Source organism: Myotis nattereri, assembly GCF_964212035.1.
Source record: "Myotis nattereri genome assembly, chromosome: 5".
Classification (NCBI taxonomy): domain Eukaryota; kingdom Metazoa; phylum Chordata; class Mammalia; order Chiroptera; family Vespertilionidae; genus Myotis; species Myotis nattereri.
The window spans coordinates 11,029,337-11,045,791 of record NC_138080.1 but is presented as its reverse complement, the minus strand read 5'-3'; the positions used below and the strand labels follow the sequence as shown (position 1 = coordinate 11,045,791).

Sequence of the window (16,455 nt, the reverse complement as noted above, 5' to 3'; positions counted from 1 at the left end):
TGGAGAAAAGCAAACTACTGGATATAGAGTTCAAAATCATGGTTATAAGGCTACTCAAGAATCTTCTAGAAACCTCTGACAAATATAGTGAGATCCTCAAGTATATGAAAAAGGACCAATTAGAAATTAAGCATACACTGAAATAAAGAATAATATACAGGAGGAACCAAGATGGTGGCATAAGGTATAGACCTGTGCGTGCTGCCTCCCACAACAACATTGAAACTACCAACTATAAGACAAAGCAGCTGTCATCCAGAACCACAGGAAAGATGGCCCAGTGGAAGTTCTACAACTGGAAGAAAAGAAAGAGGCACATTGAGACTGAGCAGGAGGTGCAGAGGTGCCAAGAACAGAGGTACAGAGGTGTGCGCCAGGCGGGCTGCAACTGGATGCGTGGTTTTTTTCAATCGGAAGGGGATACATGCTCTCGAATCCACTGAGCCTGTTTGGGGTGGGATTCTGAGGTCCCAGACTCCTACAGGGAGAGGCTGGACTGTCTCACAGCAGGTTAGAGAGCGAGGGTGGCTTTCTTTTCTTTTTCTTTTTCTTTTTTTTTATTAAAAGAGGGTGGCTTTCTCACGGAGCTGCTCGCAGGGATCATTGTTGCTGTGGGGGCACGGCACTCGGGAACGCGGGGATGCGGAATCGTGGAGAGGCAAGGAGTCACGGAGACGCTGACGACAACCATTGCTGTTTGCTCTGCCCTGGTGATTCTCTGAGACCCCGCCCTACTCAATTTACATCCCCACCTAACCTGTGCCAGTGGCACAAAAGGAACCACCTGTGCTTTTGCAGCCTATCCCAACAAATTGCTGATTTCAACTCCTCGCATCCATAAGGGACACACTCAAGAAGCAGACTCAGGTTCGGAGGAAGCTGGAGCCGGATCCAGCTGGGCCGGCGACATGGAACCACTGTACCAGCAAACACACAAGCAGGTCCACCAGATCCAGTCTCACATGGGACGCTGGGAGAAGGCAGACAAGCAGTCTGTGCACTTAGTAGAAAACGAAATCCAAGCAAGCATACCAGATATTCAGCCAGCTAGAACACCTGGAGATTTTGTCCAGCAAGGAGCCTCCCAACAAAAGACAGAATGCCAAACTTTGTGTTGACCAGTTAAAGTATGATGTCCAGCACGTGCAGACTGCTCTCAGAAACTTCCAGCATTGGCGATATGCAAGGGAGCAGCAGGAGAGACAGTGAGAGGAGCTTCTGTCTTGCACTTTCACCCCCAACATGGGATGCGGCGCCCCCTGTGAGGCTGTGACACCCCCTGCGAGGCTGCGTGAGGCTGCAACGGCCCCTGCGAGGCTGCGAAGGCCCCTGCGAGGCTGTGAGGCTGCGATGGTCCCTGCGAGGCTGAGAAGGCCCCTGCGAGGCTGCGTGAGGCTGCGATGGTCCCTGCGAGGCTGCGAAGGCCCCTGCGAGGCTGTGAGGCTGCGATGGTCCCTGTGAGGCTGCGATGGTCCCTGCGAGGCTGGGAAGGCCCCTGCGAGGCTGCGTGAGGCTGCGATGGTCCCTGCGAGGCTGCGACGCCCCCTGAGAGGCTGCATGAGGCTGCGATGGCCCCAGCGAGGCTGTGACGCCCCCTGCGAGGCTGCGTGAGGCTGCGACGGCCCCTGTGAGGCTGCGACGCCCCCTGTGAGGCTGTGATGCCCCCTGTGAGGCTGTGACGCCCCCTGCGAGGCTGCGTGAGGCTGCGACGGCCCCTGTGAGGCTGCGACGGCCCCTGTGAGGCTGCGACGCCCCCTGTGAGGCTGTGATGCCCCCTGCGAGGCTGCATGAGGCTGCAACAGCTCCTGTGAGGCTGTGACGCCCCCTGAGAGGCTGCATGAGGCTGTGACGGCACCTGCGAGGCTGCGACGGTCCCTGTGAGGCTGCGATGGCCCCTGTGAGGCTGCGTGAGGCTGCGACGGTCCCTGTGAGGCTGCGATGGCACCTGCGAGGCTGCGTGAGGCTGCAACAGCCCCTGCAAGGCTGCGATGGCCCCTGCGAGGCTGAGATGGCCCCTGTGAGGCTGCGACGGCCCCTGCGAGGCTGAGATGGCCCCTGTGAGGTTGCGATGGCCCCTGTGAGGCTGCAACGGCCCCTGCGAGGCTGAGATGGCCCCTGTGAGGCTGTGACGGCCCCTGCGAGGCTGCGACGGCCCCTGCGAGGCTGAGATGGCCCCTGCAAGACTGCAACGGCCCCTGTGAGGCTGAGATGGCCCCTGTGCGGTTGCGATGGCCCCTGTGAGGCTGCAACGGCCCCTGCGAGGCTGAGATGGCCCCTGTGAGGCTGTGACGGCCCCTGCGAGGCTGAGATGGCCCCTGTAAGGCTGCAACAGCCCCTGCAAGACTGCAACGGCCCCTGTGAGGCTGAGATGGCCCCTGCAAGGCTGCAATGGCCCCTGGGAAGCCGGCGGAACCGCACGAGCTGCCCAGACGGCTTCGTCAATGGCCCGCGAACCAGCTTGCAGCCCCACGCACAACTATCACCTGAAGGGCGAGACGGGCAAGAGCAGCTGTAGTGTTGCTTTCTCCTCACTTTTGGTAGCGAAATCCTCATTTTAAACATAAGAGGACACATTATTTTAAAAAGCCACAATGTGGCTCCGCACCATTTCTGAGTAGAGCGCGAACAAGTCGTGAGAGACCTTTCCGAGCACAGGGACACATTGCGGATGGAAATAGCTAGTTTCCATGTGTATGACCTTTGACCTGGCGACAAAAATCGTACACCTATGGATTAGGACAGTGGGGGGGTAAGGGCAGAGGGTGGGGTGGGAACTGGGTGGATGGGAGCTATGGGAGGAAAAAAGGGAACAACTGTAATAATCTGAACAATAAAGATTTATTTTTTTTTTTAAAAAAAGAATGATACACAGAGATCCAACAGCAGACTAGAGGATCCCAAGAACCAAGGCAATGATTTGAAATACAAAGAAGCAAAAAAACACCCAACTGGAAAAGCAAAAGGAAAAAAGAATCCAAAAATACGAAGATAGTGTAAGAAGCCTCTGGGACAACTTCAAGCATACCAACATCCAAAGTATAGGGGTGCCAGAAGAAGAGAGAGAAAAAGATATTGAAAACTTATTTGAATAATGACAGAAAACTTCCCCTACCTGGTGAAATAAATAGACTTACAAGTCCAGGAAATGCAGAGAACCCCAAACAAACGGAATCCAAAGAGGACCACACCAAGACACATCATAATTAAAATGCCGAGGGCAAAAGACAAAGAGAGAATATTAAAAGCAGCAAGAGAAAAACAGTTAGTTACCTACAAGGGAGTACCCATACAACTGTCAGCTGGTTTCTCAACAGAAACTATGCAGGCCAGAAGGGAGTGGCAAGAAATATTCAAAGTGATTAATAGCAAGAACCTACAACCAAGATTACTCTACCCAACAAAGCTATCATTTAGAATTGAAGGTCAGATAAAGAGCTACACAGATAAGAAAAAGCTAAAGGAGCTCATCTCCGCCAAACCAGTATTAGATGAAATGCTGAAGGATATTCTTTAAGAAGAGGAAGAAGAAGAAAAAGGTAAAGATAAAAGTTATGAACAACAAAGTGACAACAAATACATATCTATCAACAAGTGAATCTAAAAATCAAGTGAATAAAAAATCTGATGAACAGAATAAACTGGTGAATAGAATAGAATCAAGGGCATAGAAAAGGAGTGGACTGACAATTCTCGGTGGGAAGGGAGTGTGGGGGGTGCAGGAAGAGTCTGGCCAAAAATCATACACCTATGGACGAGGACAGTGGGGTGGAGTGTAAGGGCGGCGGGGGGGGTGGGGGGGGGTGGGGGGGGTGGGCGTGGGTAGGAACCGGGTGGAGGGGAGCTATGGGGGGGAAAAAGAGGAACAACTGTAATAATATGAACAATAAAGATTTATTTTAAAAAAATAACTTCTATGTTGATCACATATTGAAATAGTAATATTTTTGATATATTGGATTCAATAAAATATATTTGTAAAATTCATTTCACCTGTTTCTTTTTACTTTTTTTAAAAAAATTTTTTATCATTTGGTGGGACACTGAGAGGTTAATGGTGATTCACATGCATAAATATGATCAGGAGGGTGTTCTAATTTTCTCTTTACCTGCTTCTAGAAGGAATGAATGGGGGCTTTTGTTTTCTAATTTTGAAAATAAAAGTAACATACACATCATAAAATAATAAATGAAGGAAATAAAAATCAGTTGGCAGAGGCGGCAGGAATAACCAGTTTTATCCTTAACAGACCAGGGAGTGTTCACCTCCACCTTGAGAACATGTTTACCTGGATTTTGAAACTGTCCACTTTTAACAAACTTAAGGACAAAGAAGAATAAAATAATCTGAAGCTGCTTTTATTTCAAGAATTCTGTGAGCTCCACCCAGACACCAGTGGCATGGGCTTGTCCCACAGCACCCACATACAACAGCACCGTGAGGGTGCCCTCATCCCCTGGCCAGTCAACATGACTGAATCTACCATTGAGGGCTGCCTGGTTGCCCCTGAGTGGTCCCTTTGCATCTCCCACTCCTTGGGTAGGCAAAGAGCAGGCCTCAATGCCCGTTGGTCCCACACTTCTGTGGTCTGTGCCCTGTACTGTCCTCAGAGGGTATGGCACCTATAGCCACCCTACTAAGAAAGGGGGCCTCTTCAGTCATAGGCTGCTTCTCTGTCCACATTGCTCCAAATGGCCCCTGCCCAGAGCCCCTGCCCAGGCAGAGTGTGGCCACATGCTGGGCCAGAATCACAATCACTGTCCTCTAGGAGCCTGGGACCAGGCCCCAGCAAGGAGGCTAAGAGGCTGCTTCATCCATTCTGGGCTGAATCAGCATGGTGGTGGCCTGCAATGGGTAGTAGCGGCCCCGCCAGGTCTTCCAGAAGATGCCCTTCTTACGCTGCTGCCGATGCCGAGGAATGGAGTGGAAGTACTGGCCATTAAGGTTCGAGTGGCTGCAAGTACCAAACCACCAGCCTCCTGTCAGAAGAAAAGGGGGCATGGTTAAGCTGGGCCTAACCACTGGGGCTGGGACAGCGATGCGGCTAGGCACTGGACTTACACACTTTCGATGGGAGGGCTTCGGCAGTGGTTGTCAAATTGTATCCTGAAGAACCACAGGTTGTAACAGGAGCCTCAGGGACTCAGGGATCCCCAACCCAGTAACCATAGCTCTCACATCTGTGACCATGGCAAGTTACTTCCCTGCCTCTGACATTCATTAAAGACTTACTACGATTGTCGTCTGTCTCATCAATTTATATTAGATTGAACCATAAAAAAATTACCAGTATTCCATCACTTTTTGATGTATTTTTTATTTATTTATAAAGTCACCCTTTTAAATGTTTTTTAATTGATTTTTTTAGAGAGAGAGGAAAGAAGAGGGAGAGAGAGATAGAAACATCAATGAGAGAGACATTGATTGACTGACTTGCACCCCCCCACCCCCCCGCCCAGATTGAGCCCACAAGTTGGGCGTGTGCCCTGACTGGGAATTGAACTGGCGATGTCTTGGTCCATGGGTCAATGCTCAACCACTGAGCAACACTTGCCAGGCTTTTGTTATTTTTTAATCTTTACCTCAGGATGTTTTTATCGATTTGAGAGAGAAAGAGAGAGAGAGAGGGAGAGAGAGAGAGAGGGAGAGAGAGAGAGAGAGAAACATGGGATGGGTTGCCTTCCTTATGCAACCCAACCAGGGGATTGAACCCACAACCTGGGTATGTGCCCTGACCAGGGATCAAACCCACAGCCTTTCAGTGCATGGGATGACACTCCAACCAACTGAGCCACACCCAGCTGCTCCATCATTTTTTGACCCACCAAAAGGGAGTTTGATGTTTCACTTCACAAGGCCTAGACTCTGCCTTAGATTTCATTAGAACAAGATGGAGTTTGTCTTGGTGGCTCTGCTACAATGTCATCTCATTGAATATTCATAATAATCCTATGGAGTAGGCACTGTGATTATACCCATTTTAAAGATGGGGCAACTGATGATGGGAGAGGTTAAGTCAGTTGCCCAACAGTACACAGCCAGTAAGGAAAAGAGGGTAATGGATGGACTTGTGTTGAAGGCAGGGCAGGGAAGCAGAAAAGCAGGGAGGGGAGGCCCCGCAGGCAAGACCAGGAGGGACAGAGCTTACTCACCAGAGAGGCTCTTTGCACAGTTCTTGTCCCCACGGAGGTCGTGGTCCTGGTCCCAAGTGGAGAAGGGAAGGGAGAGGCTACTGGGTGACACAGTGGTGGCACCCAGCTCGCTGGCCATAGGTGCTGTTAGCTGCAGGCTGTAGGCTGTGTCCTCACCACCCAGGCGGATGGGGAACTGAAATGACTTGGCATTGCCTTCCCAGTCCTGAAGCTGCACAGCCAGGTGGCTGCCATGGTTGCCCAAGATCAGGTGCATCTTCTCTAGGCCCAGCCAGAACTCTCCTACAGTGGGAAAGGTCATCAGTGAGACAGGGACCCACCACCACAGCCCCCTCCTCTCCCTGTGCCTCTGGCTTTTACAAACACCCACCTTGGGGATCTCCAAAGCCAGTCTTATAGGCTTCCCAGGGCTGATTGAAATCCACGGAGCCATCCTGGCGCCTCTGAATTATGGTCCAGCCTCCATCTGCAGACAGGTACAAGGTCACTAGGAGCACCCTTGTCACAGGAGAATCCAATTCCTGCATTCGGCTCCAAAACTCCAAGCCACCTCCAAACCCAGGGACAGCAATACTCCCCTCATTCATCCCAGCAGGACTGGAGGAAGGTGGTCAAAGGAAGGAATACTGTGGACTGGCCAGCAGGCGGGAGGCTCAGCCTAGGTCTTTGTCCCCAGGACTCAGCAGGAAAAGAGGGAGTGGGTGTGAGGGAGGTGGGCTGCATTTGACAGAATGACAACAGTTCCCTGTTGGACTACTGCATCCTACCTGAGGTCATCTTGCAGTTCACCAGGAAAGGCAGGGACCCCTGAGGCTGGATCTGGAATAGTCCACTTTGCCGTTCTCCCTTTTCAAACAGCTCTTGGCAGTCCCTGGGCAGCCCTATAGGGCAAAGAGAGACAGGGAGATTGAGTCAGAGACCAGTCCTGGGGGTCTCAGGAAACAGGTGTATGTAGAATCTGGGCAGTGGGCAACAGGGATATTAGAGGGCAATCCTGAGTTCAGGACACCCTCCCCTTCACTTGCATAAAGTCTTCCATGGTTCCCTTTGACCTTCCTTAATACTGACCACAAGATGCTCCAGGATTGGCCTCTGCCCCCATCCTCCCTCTTCCCACACTGCATGCCCACCTTCTGGCAACATAGCCTTCCTTGTCCCACACATCTTCCTGCCACAGGTCCTTTGTACATGCTGGTCCCTCTGCCTAGAATGCTCTTCCCTCATGCCTTTTTATGCTTCAATGTAAGGGTCCCAGGTTCTGGAAGAAATTCCTGACCCTCAGACCAGACCAGACTCCCAGAAAGGAGCATCAAGGCCTTCCCACTCGCAACACTAGGGTCATCTGGTGTCCTCTCCCCAACTCCCTCCCCTGAATGAGGCCTCTATGAGGCCAGGGATAGGGAATGTTCTTGGACTGATCCTAGTCCACAGCAGGTGTTTAATAAAGACACAATGACTGAATGATTGATAAATGAATATTTGTAGGAGCTGAATGGGGGGTTGGGCAGGGGAGGCAAGAGCTGAGCTGAACTGGACAGGCTTTGCTTTGTCTAGTGGGGGATTCGGATCAGGTCTGGATGGGACTTGCCTGGACAGAGACTCTGCCCAGGGTCCCAGGGTGGGGAGTTAAATGATTGAGGAGGAAGGGAGAGAGGAAGGGAGGAAGGGAGGGAGGGAGGGAGGGAGGCAGGGAGACAGGGAGGCAGGGAGGCAGGGAGAGAGGAGGAGGGGGAAGGAGGGAGGAAGTAGAAAGGAGGGATGTCTACTGCTGGTGGGAAGCCCCGCCCCCAGCCCAGCAAAGAAAGTAGGGGAAAGGTCGCTGGAGGGAAAGGGGGAGTGAGGGCCCAGGACAAGGGGTGAGTGTGTCCTAACGTTGCCAGGGTGGGGGCCAGCCCAGAGAGACTGCAGACACTTTCTGGCCTCTGGGGCAGCTCCCCTTTCCCCTACTTTCCTTTCTTCCAATCAGGACAGGCACCTGGCCAAACCACCAATGTGGCTTCCATTAGCACCAGCTGTTTCTCTCTCCAGCTCTGAACTTTCCCCTACTTGGCAGGACTGAGCTGGAGTCTGGGAGTTCCCAAATCCATGAGTTCCCCCCTCCAATCCCCTCCACATCCCTCAGCCTGGACTTATACCACCTAGTCCATCCCAGAAGCCCCTCATCCCAGGACAGAAATTTGGGAGGGTGTACTGGACCCTTTCTGATAGGAGTGGGGGCCGGGGGGAGCCGTGTGGGGGTGGGGGTGGGGGAGGGGGAAGCCCTCAAAAGAGAGGGCTGGAAGCCAGCAATCAGTCTGAGGGTGTGAAGGGGAGAATCTGAACTTTACCCAGTTGGCTACAGACACAGATGCCAGGCCAGGTGATGGGGTAGGAGGACCAGAGGGAAGTCGGCTGGCTCTGGGGCCATGAACTTAAGGTGGGGCAGAGACAGGAAGCTGGGAGCCTGTGTTGACATACACAGACATGTGGTTGGAAAATTGGGGCAATTTCAGGCATACATTCAAACAGGACCCAGAACTGCAGAGGTGGCAATGGCTAGCTCTCTGTGGAAGTAGGGGAATGGGAAATGAGGGTAATCAGGTACTTTGGGGCCAAGAATGGGGTGAGGGACCAGGTGCTCAGATCAGCAGCCCTGGATTTGTCAGAGATGCAAGAGTGAATGCGTCTGGCTAGGGAGATAGGGTCCCTGCCCTTGGTCTACCTCCTAGATCAGTGATGGCGAACCTATGACACGTAAACTCATTTTTTTGGTTGATTTTTCTTTGTTAAATGGCATTTAAATATATAAAATAAATATCAAAAATATAAGTCTTTGTTTTACTATGGTTGCAAATATCAAAAAATTTCTATACGTGACACGGCACCAGAGTTAAGTTAGGGTTTTTCAAAATGCTGACACGCCGAGCTCAAAAGGTTCGCCATCACTGTCCTAGATCCACATTCCAAGTCTTAGAACCCTTCTCACAGACAGGCATTTGCTGTTCACCCAATAAGGACTCCAGACTCCCCAGCTGGCACCCTCTTGTCCACCATGTGCCCTCCTAGAAAGTTCCAACCTCCATGGAAGTGTCCCTGCACCCCTCCCCTTCCCCACACTCCTGCAGCCCAAATCCCTTTTAGACTTGGACCCTCTTTCCCAACCCTTGCTCTATTAGTGGCCAGCAAGTCTTTGGGGAAAACCCACTGGCCCACTGGAAAGAAGGGTGGGGCAGTTAGGGACAGAGCTGAAGAAGGTGCCCCATTAGCCCTTCACCAGAGCCCAGAGGGACCCAGGGCCAAGACTCTCTCCTCAAGTAAGATGGACATGACAAGGTGGGGGACAGGAATGGCACAGTGTATGCTGTGTGTGGAGGTGGAGCTGCCAGAGGACAGCAAAGGGCTGGACACTCACTGTGTAGGTGGGTTATATTGTGAGTGGAGCCAACAAGCTGGGACATCTTGGGTAGCCTCTTCCTCCTGGCAGGCGTGGCCACCCCGCGGCCCAGGTGCGTGGGGGCCAGGAGGCCCACCTGGGGAAGGACGGGAAGAGAATGTCAGATATGACTGGTTCACATCCAGACTCACAGGTTCAGCTTGGACCTCCCTGCCTTCCTGGTGCAAGCATCTGGTACCTGGCTCTGCAGGTTCTGGATTCTCAGGTGCTGCTTCTCCAGGTGGCGCTGCTGTTGGGCCACCTTTTGGAAGAGGAGCTCGATCCTGCTGTTCTGAGCCTTGAGTTGAGTCTGGAGAGAGTGTGAAAACCTGGTGAGGACCTAGCCTTCTGCCGCCAACCTCTCCATTCACCCGCTCCTCTGTCCTTCCAACTCTCCATCATTTGACTCCTGGGCAGGAGAGCTCAGGGAGCCCTGGAAGCGCACCACTTCCGTCCACGCCCTTCCAGGCTCGCAAGAGAGTAGTACAAGTGCGGACAGTCACCTGGGTAGCACGTACCTGCAGACTGCGGAGTGTCTCAGGGACGGCCTCGCCCCGGGAGACCGGACTTGCGGGGACGTGCGGGGGCGCGGCGGCTGTTCCCGGCTCCTTGCAGGCGGCTCCGCACGCGCTCAGACGCCGCTCCAGCGCGCCCAACTGCCCCCGGGTGCGCTCCGCGTGTTCGCGCAGCCCGTGCCCGAGCTGTAGGAGCCCGTGAGCCAGGACGTTCACCTCGTCCCAGGACGCGAAGCGCGGCGGCGGCTCCGCCGGCGCGGGGCGGCCCTGCGCGCTCAGCAGCCCGGCGGTAGCTGCGCACAGCACCAGGGCTGCTCCGGCCGTCGGCGCACAGCGCATCCTTCCCTGTGGCCTGGGCGCGGGGACGTAGGGACTCAGACAGAGGGGCGCGCGGGCTCTAGGTGGAAGCGGGTTCTAAATACGCGCCGACCCTGGCGGAGCCTCGGACGGGTGCAGAAGCCCCAAAGAACAAGGATCAGATCCAAGCCTCCCGCCCTTCGTTTGGCGTGTTCCTGCGACAGCCTTTTTATAAGGCGGGTGCGAGATGGGGCGGAGCAGCTTCGAAGGCGGAGCGCACGTGCGGGGGGCGGGGTGTACAATCCGGGGTGGGGTTCTGTGCATTCGCAGCGGGGTGCAGGGCGCCCTAAGATTGCAAAACTCAGACTCCTCCCCACCTGGCTCTGACGCGGCTTCTCTGCAGACCGTGGGAGACGTGACTGTCCCCCTTCCCGTGATCCTCTTTCCTGCGCCGAAATTCCGAGTCCTTCCCCCCCCTCCCCCCCACGCCCCTTTGCACTCAAAAAGGGCGCTGGCATACCGGAAGGCTGGGCGACTGGCATTCCTCGTGCCCTCCTCAAGTCAAAAGCTGGGGAGAGGGCGGGAAAGTGACATATGAGGAAAGGCCCTGGTGCGCTGAGTCCCGTTGGACCGGGAGGGGAGCCCAGGATGTTTGTGGGAGAGCTTCCCAAGACCAGGCCGGCCGCCCCCGCCCCCGCCACCACTACCACCCAGACGTCTCCAAGCTCCATGCTCCTTCCCGCTCAAGGATTCGTCATAGCAGAGGCGTCTGTGGATTCTTTAACGTCCCTCATCATCACCCTTCCCCACAACCTAGCAGACGTGGGCAAACTACGGCCCGCGGGCCGGATCCGGCCCGTTTGAAATGAATAAAACTAAAAAAAAAAAAAAGACCGTACCCTTTTATGTAATGATGTTTACTTTGAATTTATATTCGTTCACACAAACACTCCATCCATGCTTTTGTTCCGGCCCTCCGGTCCAGTTTAAGAACCCATTGTGGCCCTCGAGTCAAAAAGTTTGCCCACCCCTGAGTCCTAGTGCCCTGTTGGCAGGGCCGTGTCTGTCCTGTTAAGTCTCCAGCTCAGGGTCTCACTTCCCACACTCTCTACCACCAGGGTCTGCAGTGTCTGAGTCTTGCCTGCATCAAAGCAGAAACCTCAGAACAGAAAGAGGGGATACTTGGAAGGAAGGCCAACCCATTCATTCATTCATTCATTCATTGGGCAGTCAGCTACTCTCCTATATGGAGTTCCCAAGTTGGTGGCAGAGAGACCCCAATACTCTGAGACTAGGGAGTGAGCAAGGCTAGGACAGAGGAAGAGCTGAATGCAGCTGTGAGGCTGCACCATGTCCATTCCACAAGGGTAAACATTTATCCAACAAACTTTCACTAAAGTCTCCCCCCGCCATCCCCTACCAACCCCCCTACACCCTGTCAGGAAAGAGGCTGGCACAGAAACATCCATCTGCCAGGAAAAACCCAGGGGCAGGTTAGTTCCAAGTTCTGGCGAGAACAGAGTTGACTCAGCAGGGCTTGGAGCCAGTTCAGCCTCTGTAATCTGGAACTGCGTGCCTCCGGCCTGATGTGCAGCTCACCACTCACATTTGGCCGGCCCAGATCCCAGGATCACAGATCTTGGCAGCCGTGCCAGGCAGATGGGAAGGGCAGGGAGGAAAATCTCCACAAGGAGTGGACCTGGACAGTCGTCATCTGCCCTGGCAGCCAGCCTGTCCACGCCCGAAGCCCATGGCCTCCGTCTGAGTGGGTGGCATTGCGATCCCAGAGCGTGTTCTCTCACCCCTGGCTTCCTGCGCTGAGATAAATGATCAGTTACTTTCCCAACCTGATGGCCTTTTCGCGATCCATTTTTTTAGCGGCTTCTTTCTCAATGCCGTGTTTCAGAGGGCACAAAACACCAAAGGCCCTCTCTCAGAGGCAAGTGCCCTGAACAAGGCACGGAAGTATTTCTCCAGGAGCTTGGCTCTTGATTGCACCCTAAAAAGTGCTCTGTGGAATGTGCCCTGTGCCCCAGCAATGACATGGTCGCCCCAGTCAGTTGTTTCTTTTTATTTTTTGTACTTTTTATTTTTTATCCTCATCCAAGGATACTTTTCCATTATTATTATTATTATTATTATTATTATTATTATTATTTTTAGGGAGAGAGGGAAATATGGAGAAAAATATTGATGTGAGAGAAACATATATATTGGTTGCTTCCTGCACATGCCCTGACCAGGGCATGGGCCATGGAGGAAAGAGCCTGGAATTGAGGTATGAGTCCTGGACCAGAATCGAACCCAGGACCCTGTGGCCCCGGCAGACTCTCTATCCACTGAGCCAAACCAGCCAGGTCTCCATTGTTTCTTCTTTTAAAAATATATTTTTTATTGATTTTAGAGAGGAAGGGAGAGGGAGAGAGAGATAGAAACATTAGTGATGAGAGAGAATCATCTTGCACAGCCCATTCCAGGCATTGAACCCACAACTCCAGCCCCAACCCGGAATCGCACCTGTGACCTCTGGGTTCCTGGGTTAATTGCTGAACCACATCTGGGCAATCAATTACTTCTTCTTTTTTTTTTTCAATTACTTCTTGAGTGCTCCAGTTCCAGTGGGCCGTAACGGTGGGCACGACACCACAGGCCCCACATAGACCACTCTGGTTAAGGTAAGTGGCATAGAAAGATGACATGTCAGCTGGAATCTCTCATCAGAAAGAGAAGCAGTGAAATAGACTATTTCTGCTTGTCTGTAGGCAGCTGAATGAAGTCCCTGCCTTTGGTAGTTTTCTTTTTTTTTATCTTTGTATTTTCCTTTTTTTAAAATTAAATCTTTATTGTTCAGATTATTACAGTTGTTCCTCTTTTTTCCCCCCATAGCTCCCCTCCACCCGGTTCCCACCCCCCCCTCCGCCCTCACCCCCCCAACTGTCCTCATCCATAGGTGCACACGGTTTTTGTCCAGTCTCTTCCCACATCCCCACACCCCTTTTCCCCCCAAGAATAGTCAGACCTTTGGTAGTTTTCAATCTGAGGCAGGACTCCATCTAATGAACAATGTCTTTCCATCTGTATCTCCAAGACTTCAGTTACTGGGGCCCTCAGTCCCTCTTTACTAATTTCCAATCCTTGGGACTTCTCCTGGGTGGGACAGGAAGAGCTGCTAATAATAAAAATAGTGGAAGCCCTCGCTGGTGGTTCAATGGTTAGAGCACCAGTCTCCCCCTCTCTCTCACACACAAGGGTCTTGGGTTTGATTCCCAGTCCAGGGCAGGTACCTGGGTTTTGGATTCACTCCCCACCCCTGGTCAGAGAACATGCAGGAGGCAACCAATTGATCTCTCTCTCTCTCTCTCTCTCTCTCTCTCTCTCTCTCTCATTATCATGGATTGCATTATAGATTAATTACACATAACATTCTTTTATACATTTTAACCCTGAACATCCTATAGAATAAAGAGGTAATATGCAAAATGACCATCACTCCAACACACAAGATGGCTGCCCCCATGTGGACACAAGATGGCCAGCAGGGGAGGGCAGTTGGGAGTGACCAGGCTGGCAGGGGAGGGCAGTTAGGGGTGACCAGGCCAGCAGGGGAGGGCAGTTGTGGGCGATCAGGCCAGCAAGGGAGGACAGTTAGGGCCAACCAGGCCTACAGGGGAGGGCAGTTTGGGGTGACCAGGCCTGCAGGGGAGGGCAGTTAGGGGTGACCAGGCTGGCAGGGGAGGGCTGTTAGGGGCAATCGGGCTGGCAGAGGAGCAGATAGGCGTCAATCAGGCTGCCAGAGGAATGGTTAGGGGGTGATCAGGATGGCAGGCAAAAGCGGTTAGGGGCAATCAAAAAGGCAAGCAGGCGAGAGGTTGGGATCCAGCAGTCCTGGATTGTGAGAGGGATGTCCCACCGGGATCGGGCCTAAATGGGCAGTCCAACATCCCTCGAGGGGTCCCAGATTGGAGAGGGTGCAGGCTGAGCTGAGGGACACCACAACCCTCCCCAGTGCATGAATTTCGTGCACGGGGCCTCAAGTAAGAAAAATAATTGTTGTTTGAAAAAGTTATTTCATGCAGCCATTTGGTTTGTATCAGGAGGAAGTGAACCTCCAAGAGTTTAGTGTCGGCCAACTTAACATATTGTTTGTTTATGGGATTATATATATATATATATATATATATATATATATATATTATTGATTGTTTACAGAGAGGAAGGGAGAGAGATAGAGAGTCATAAACATCAATGATAGAGAAACATCGATCAGCTGCCTCCTGCACACCCCCTACTGGGGATGTGCCCACAACTAAGGTACATGCCCTTGACCGGAATCGAACCTGGGACCCTTCAGTCCACAGGCCGATGCTCTATCCACTGAGCCAAACCGGCCAGGGCAGTTTGTGGGATTTTTTATTAATAATCCTCACCCAAGGATATTTTTGCCATTGATTTTTATTTTTTATTAAAGAAAACTTTATTGTTGAGAATATAACAGATGCCCCCCTTGCCCTCCGCCCATTTTTCCCCTCCACCTGGTTTCCACCCTGCCCCAGGCCTTCACCACCCAATTATCTGTCCATAAGTAATACATATCTATCTATCTATCTATCTATCTATCTATCTATCTATCTATCATCTATCTATATATATATATAAAGAGCCAGGGTCTGTAACATCCAGAACGACTGAACGGATGACCGAATACCAGAAGTCAGTCCTGCAATCAGTGCTGGGTTGCCGCAACCAGCACTGACTGCTGCCACTGTGGGCACAGCGACCCAGCACTGACTGCTGAGGAGACTGTGGATCAGGCCTGGAGAGAGAAGCAGCATCTGATCCACAGCCTTCGTGGCAGCTGTTGATCAGCCCTTGCCTCTCTCTTTCTCTCCGGGCCTCGCCAGCATCCGGCGGGGAGGGGTGGGGGTGGCGGCTGCTGATCATCCCCGCCTCTCTGATCAGGTCCGGAGATGCTGACTGGCATAGAAACCGACCAATCAGAACCAAATCTGGGTGAACTGCGAGGAGCCAACAGCTGTCTAGGAGGCGGAGCTTTGAAGCTGGTATAGAAACCAACCAATCAGAACCTAATCTGGGTGAACTGCAAAGGCAGTTTGTTGAGGGGTTTTAAGGGCAACAGCTATTTGGTGTAAGGTGTAAGAAAGCAGTTCAATTTTTTAATGACCAGTTTGGCAGTATAGTGCATATGGCTGGCTATCAGTCCAGATATAGGGATTTTGTATTTTTAAAAAAATATATATTTTATTGATTTTTTACAGAGAGGAAGGGAGAGAGATAGAGAGTTAGAAACATTGATGAGAGAGAAACATCGATCAGCTGCCTCCTGCACATCTCCCACTGGGAATGTGCCCGCAACCCAGATACATGCCCTTGACCGGAATCGAACCTGGGACCCTTCAATCCGCAGGCCAATGCTCTATCCACTGAGCCAAACCGGTTTTGGCGGGATTTTGTATTTTTGTCTGCCAAGAGCATCTCCTCCTGCTGAAAAAGGCTTTCCCCTTCCCCATTTAAGCAATCCTATCCTATATCATCTATCTATACTAATAAAAGGGTAATATGCTAATTAGACTGGGTCGACCAGCACGAATTTCATGCACCAGGCCACTAGTATGCATATAAGATCTTTGGTTAATCTCTTCCTGCCCCCTACCCAATCTTCCTTCCCTCTGAGATTTTTCAGTCTGTTCCATGTTTCCATGCTTCTGATTCTATTTTATTCACCAGTTTATTTTGTTCATTAGGTTTCTTATTCAATTATTTAGATTTTTAAATTCAATTGTTGATAGATATTTATTGCCATTTTGTTGTTTGTATTTTTTTATTTCTTCTTCTTCTTCTTACTCTTCTTAAAGAATATCCTTCAACATTTCATGTAATACTGGTTTGGTGGTGATGAACTCCTTTAGCTTTTTCTTATCTATGAAACTCTTTATCTGACCTTCAATTCTAAATGATAGCTTTGCTGGGTAGAGTAATCTTGGTTGTAGGTCCTTGCTATTCATCACTTGGAATATTTCTTGCCACTCCCTTCTAGCCTGCAAAGTTTCTGTTGAGAAATCA

At 51.6% G+C, this 16,455-nt stretch overlaps 1 protein-coding gene across 1 annotated transcript; it reads right to left on the bottom strand.

The window, feature by feature from the left end:
• Window positions 1-3,873: 3,873 nt before the first annotated feature.
• Window positions 3,874-10,747, bottom strand: ANGPTL4 (angiopoietin like 4). Its single transcript, XM_081091069.1, has 7 exons — window positions 10,081-10,747; window positions 9,762-9,872; window positions 9,542-9,659; window positions 6,918-7,031; window positions 6,521-6,616; window positions 6,151-6,432; window positions 3,874-4,977 (listed from the first exon to the last, which is right to left on the bottom strand). Exons 1-7 carry the CDS (start codon window positions 10,414-10,416, stop codon window positions 4,796-4,798), a joined length of 1,239 nt encoding a protein of 412 aa, XP_080947195.1. The 5' UTR covers window positions 10,417-10,747; the 3' UTR covers window positions 3,874-4,795.
• Between the last annotated feature and the right edge of the window lie 5,708 nt (window positions 10,748-16,455).

Bases quoted from the DNA above. Each gene is read 5' to 3' on its own strand.
- ANGPTL4 (XM_081091069.1), bottom strand. From the start codon at position 10,416: ATGCGCTGTGCGCCGACGGCCGGAGCAGCCCTGGTGCTGTGCGCAGCT. The intron at 6,433-6,520 runs GTGGGTGTTTGT...TTCCCACTGTAG, and splicing joins TGGCTTTGGAGATCCCCAAG to GAGAGTTCTGGCTGGGCCTA. The intron at 4,978-6,150 runs GTGAGTAAGCTC...TTCTTCTGACAG, and splicing joins CTGTGCAAAGAGCCTCTCTG to GAGGCTGGTGGTTTGGTACT.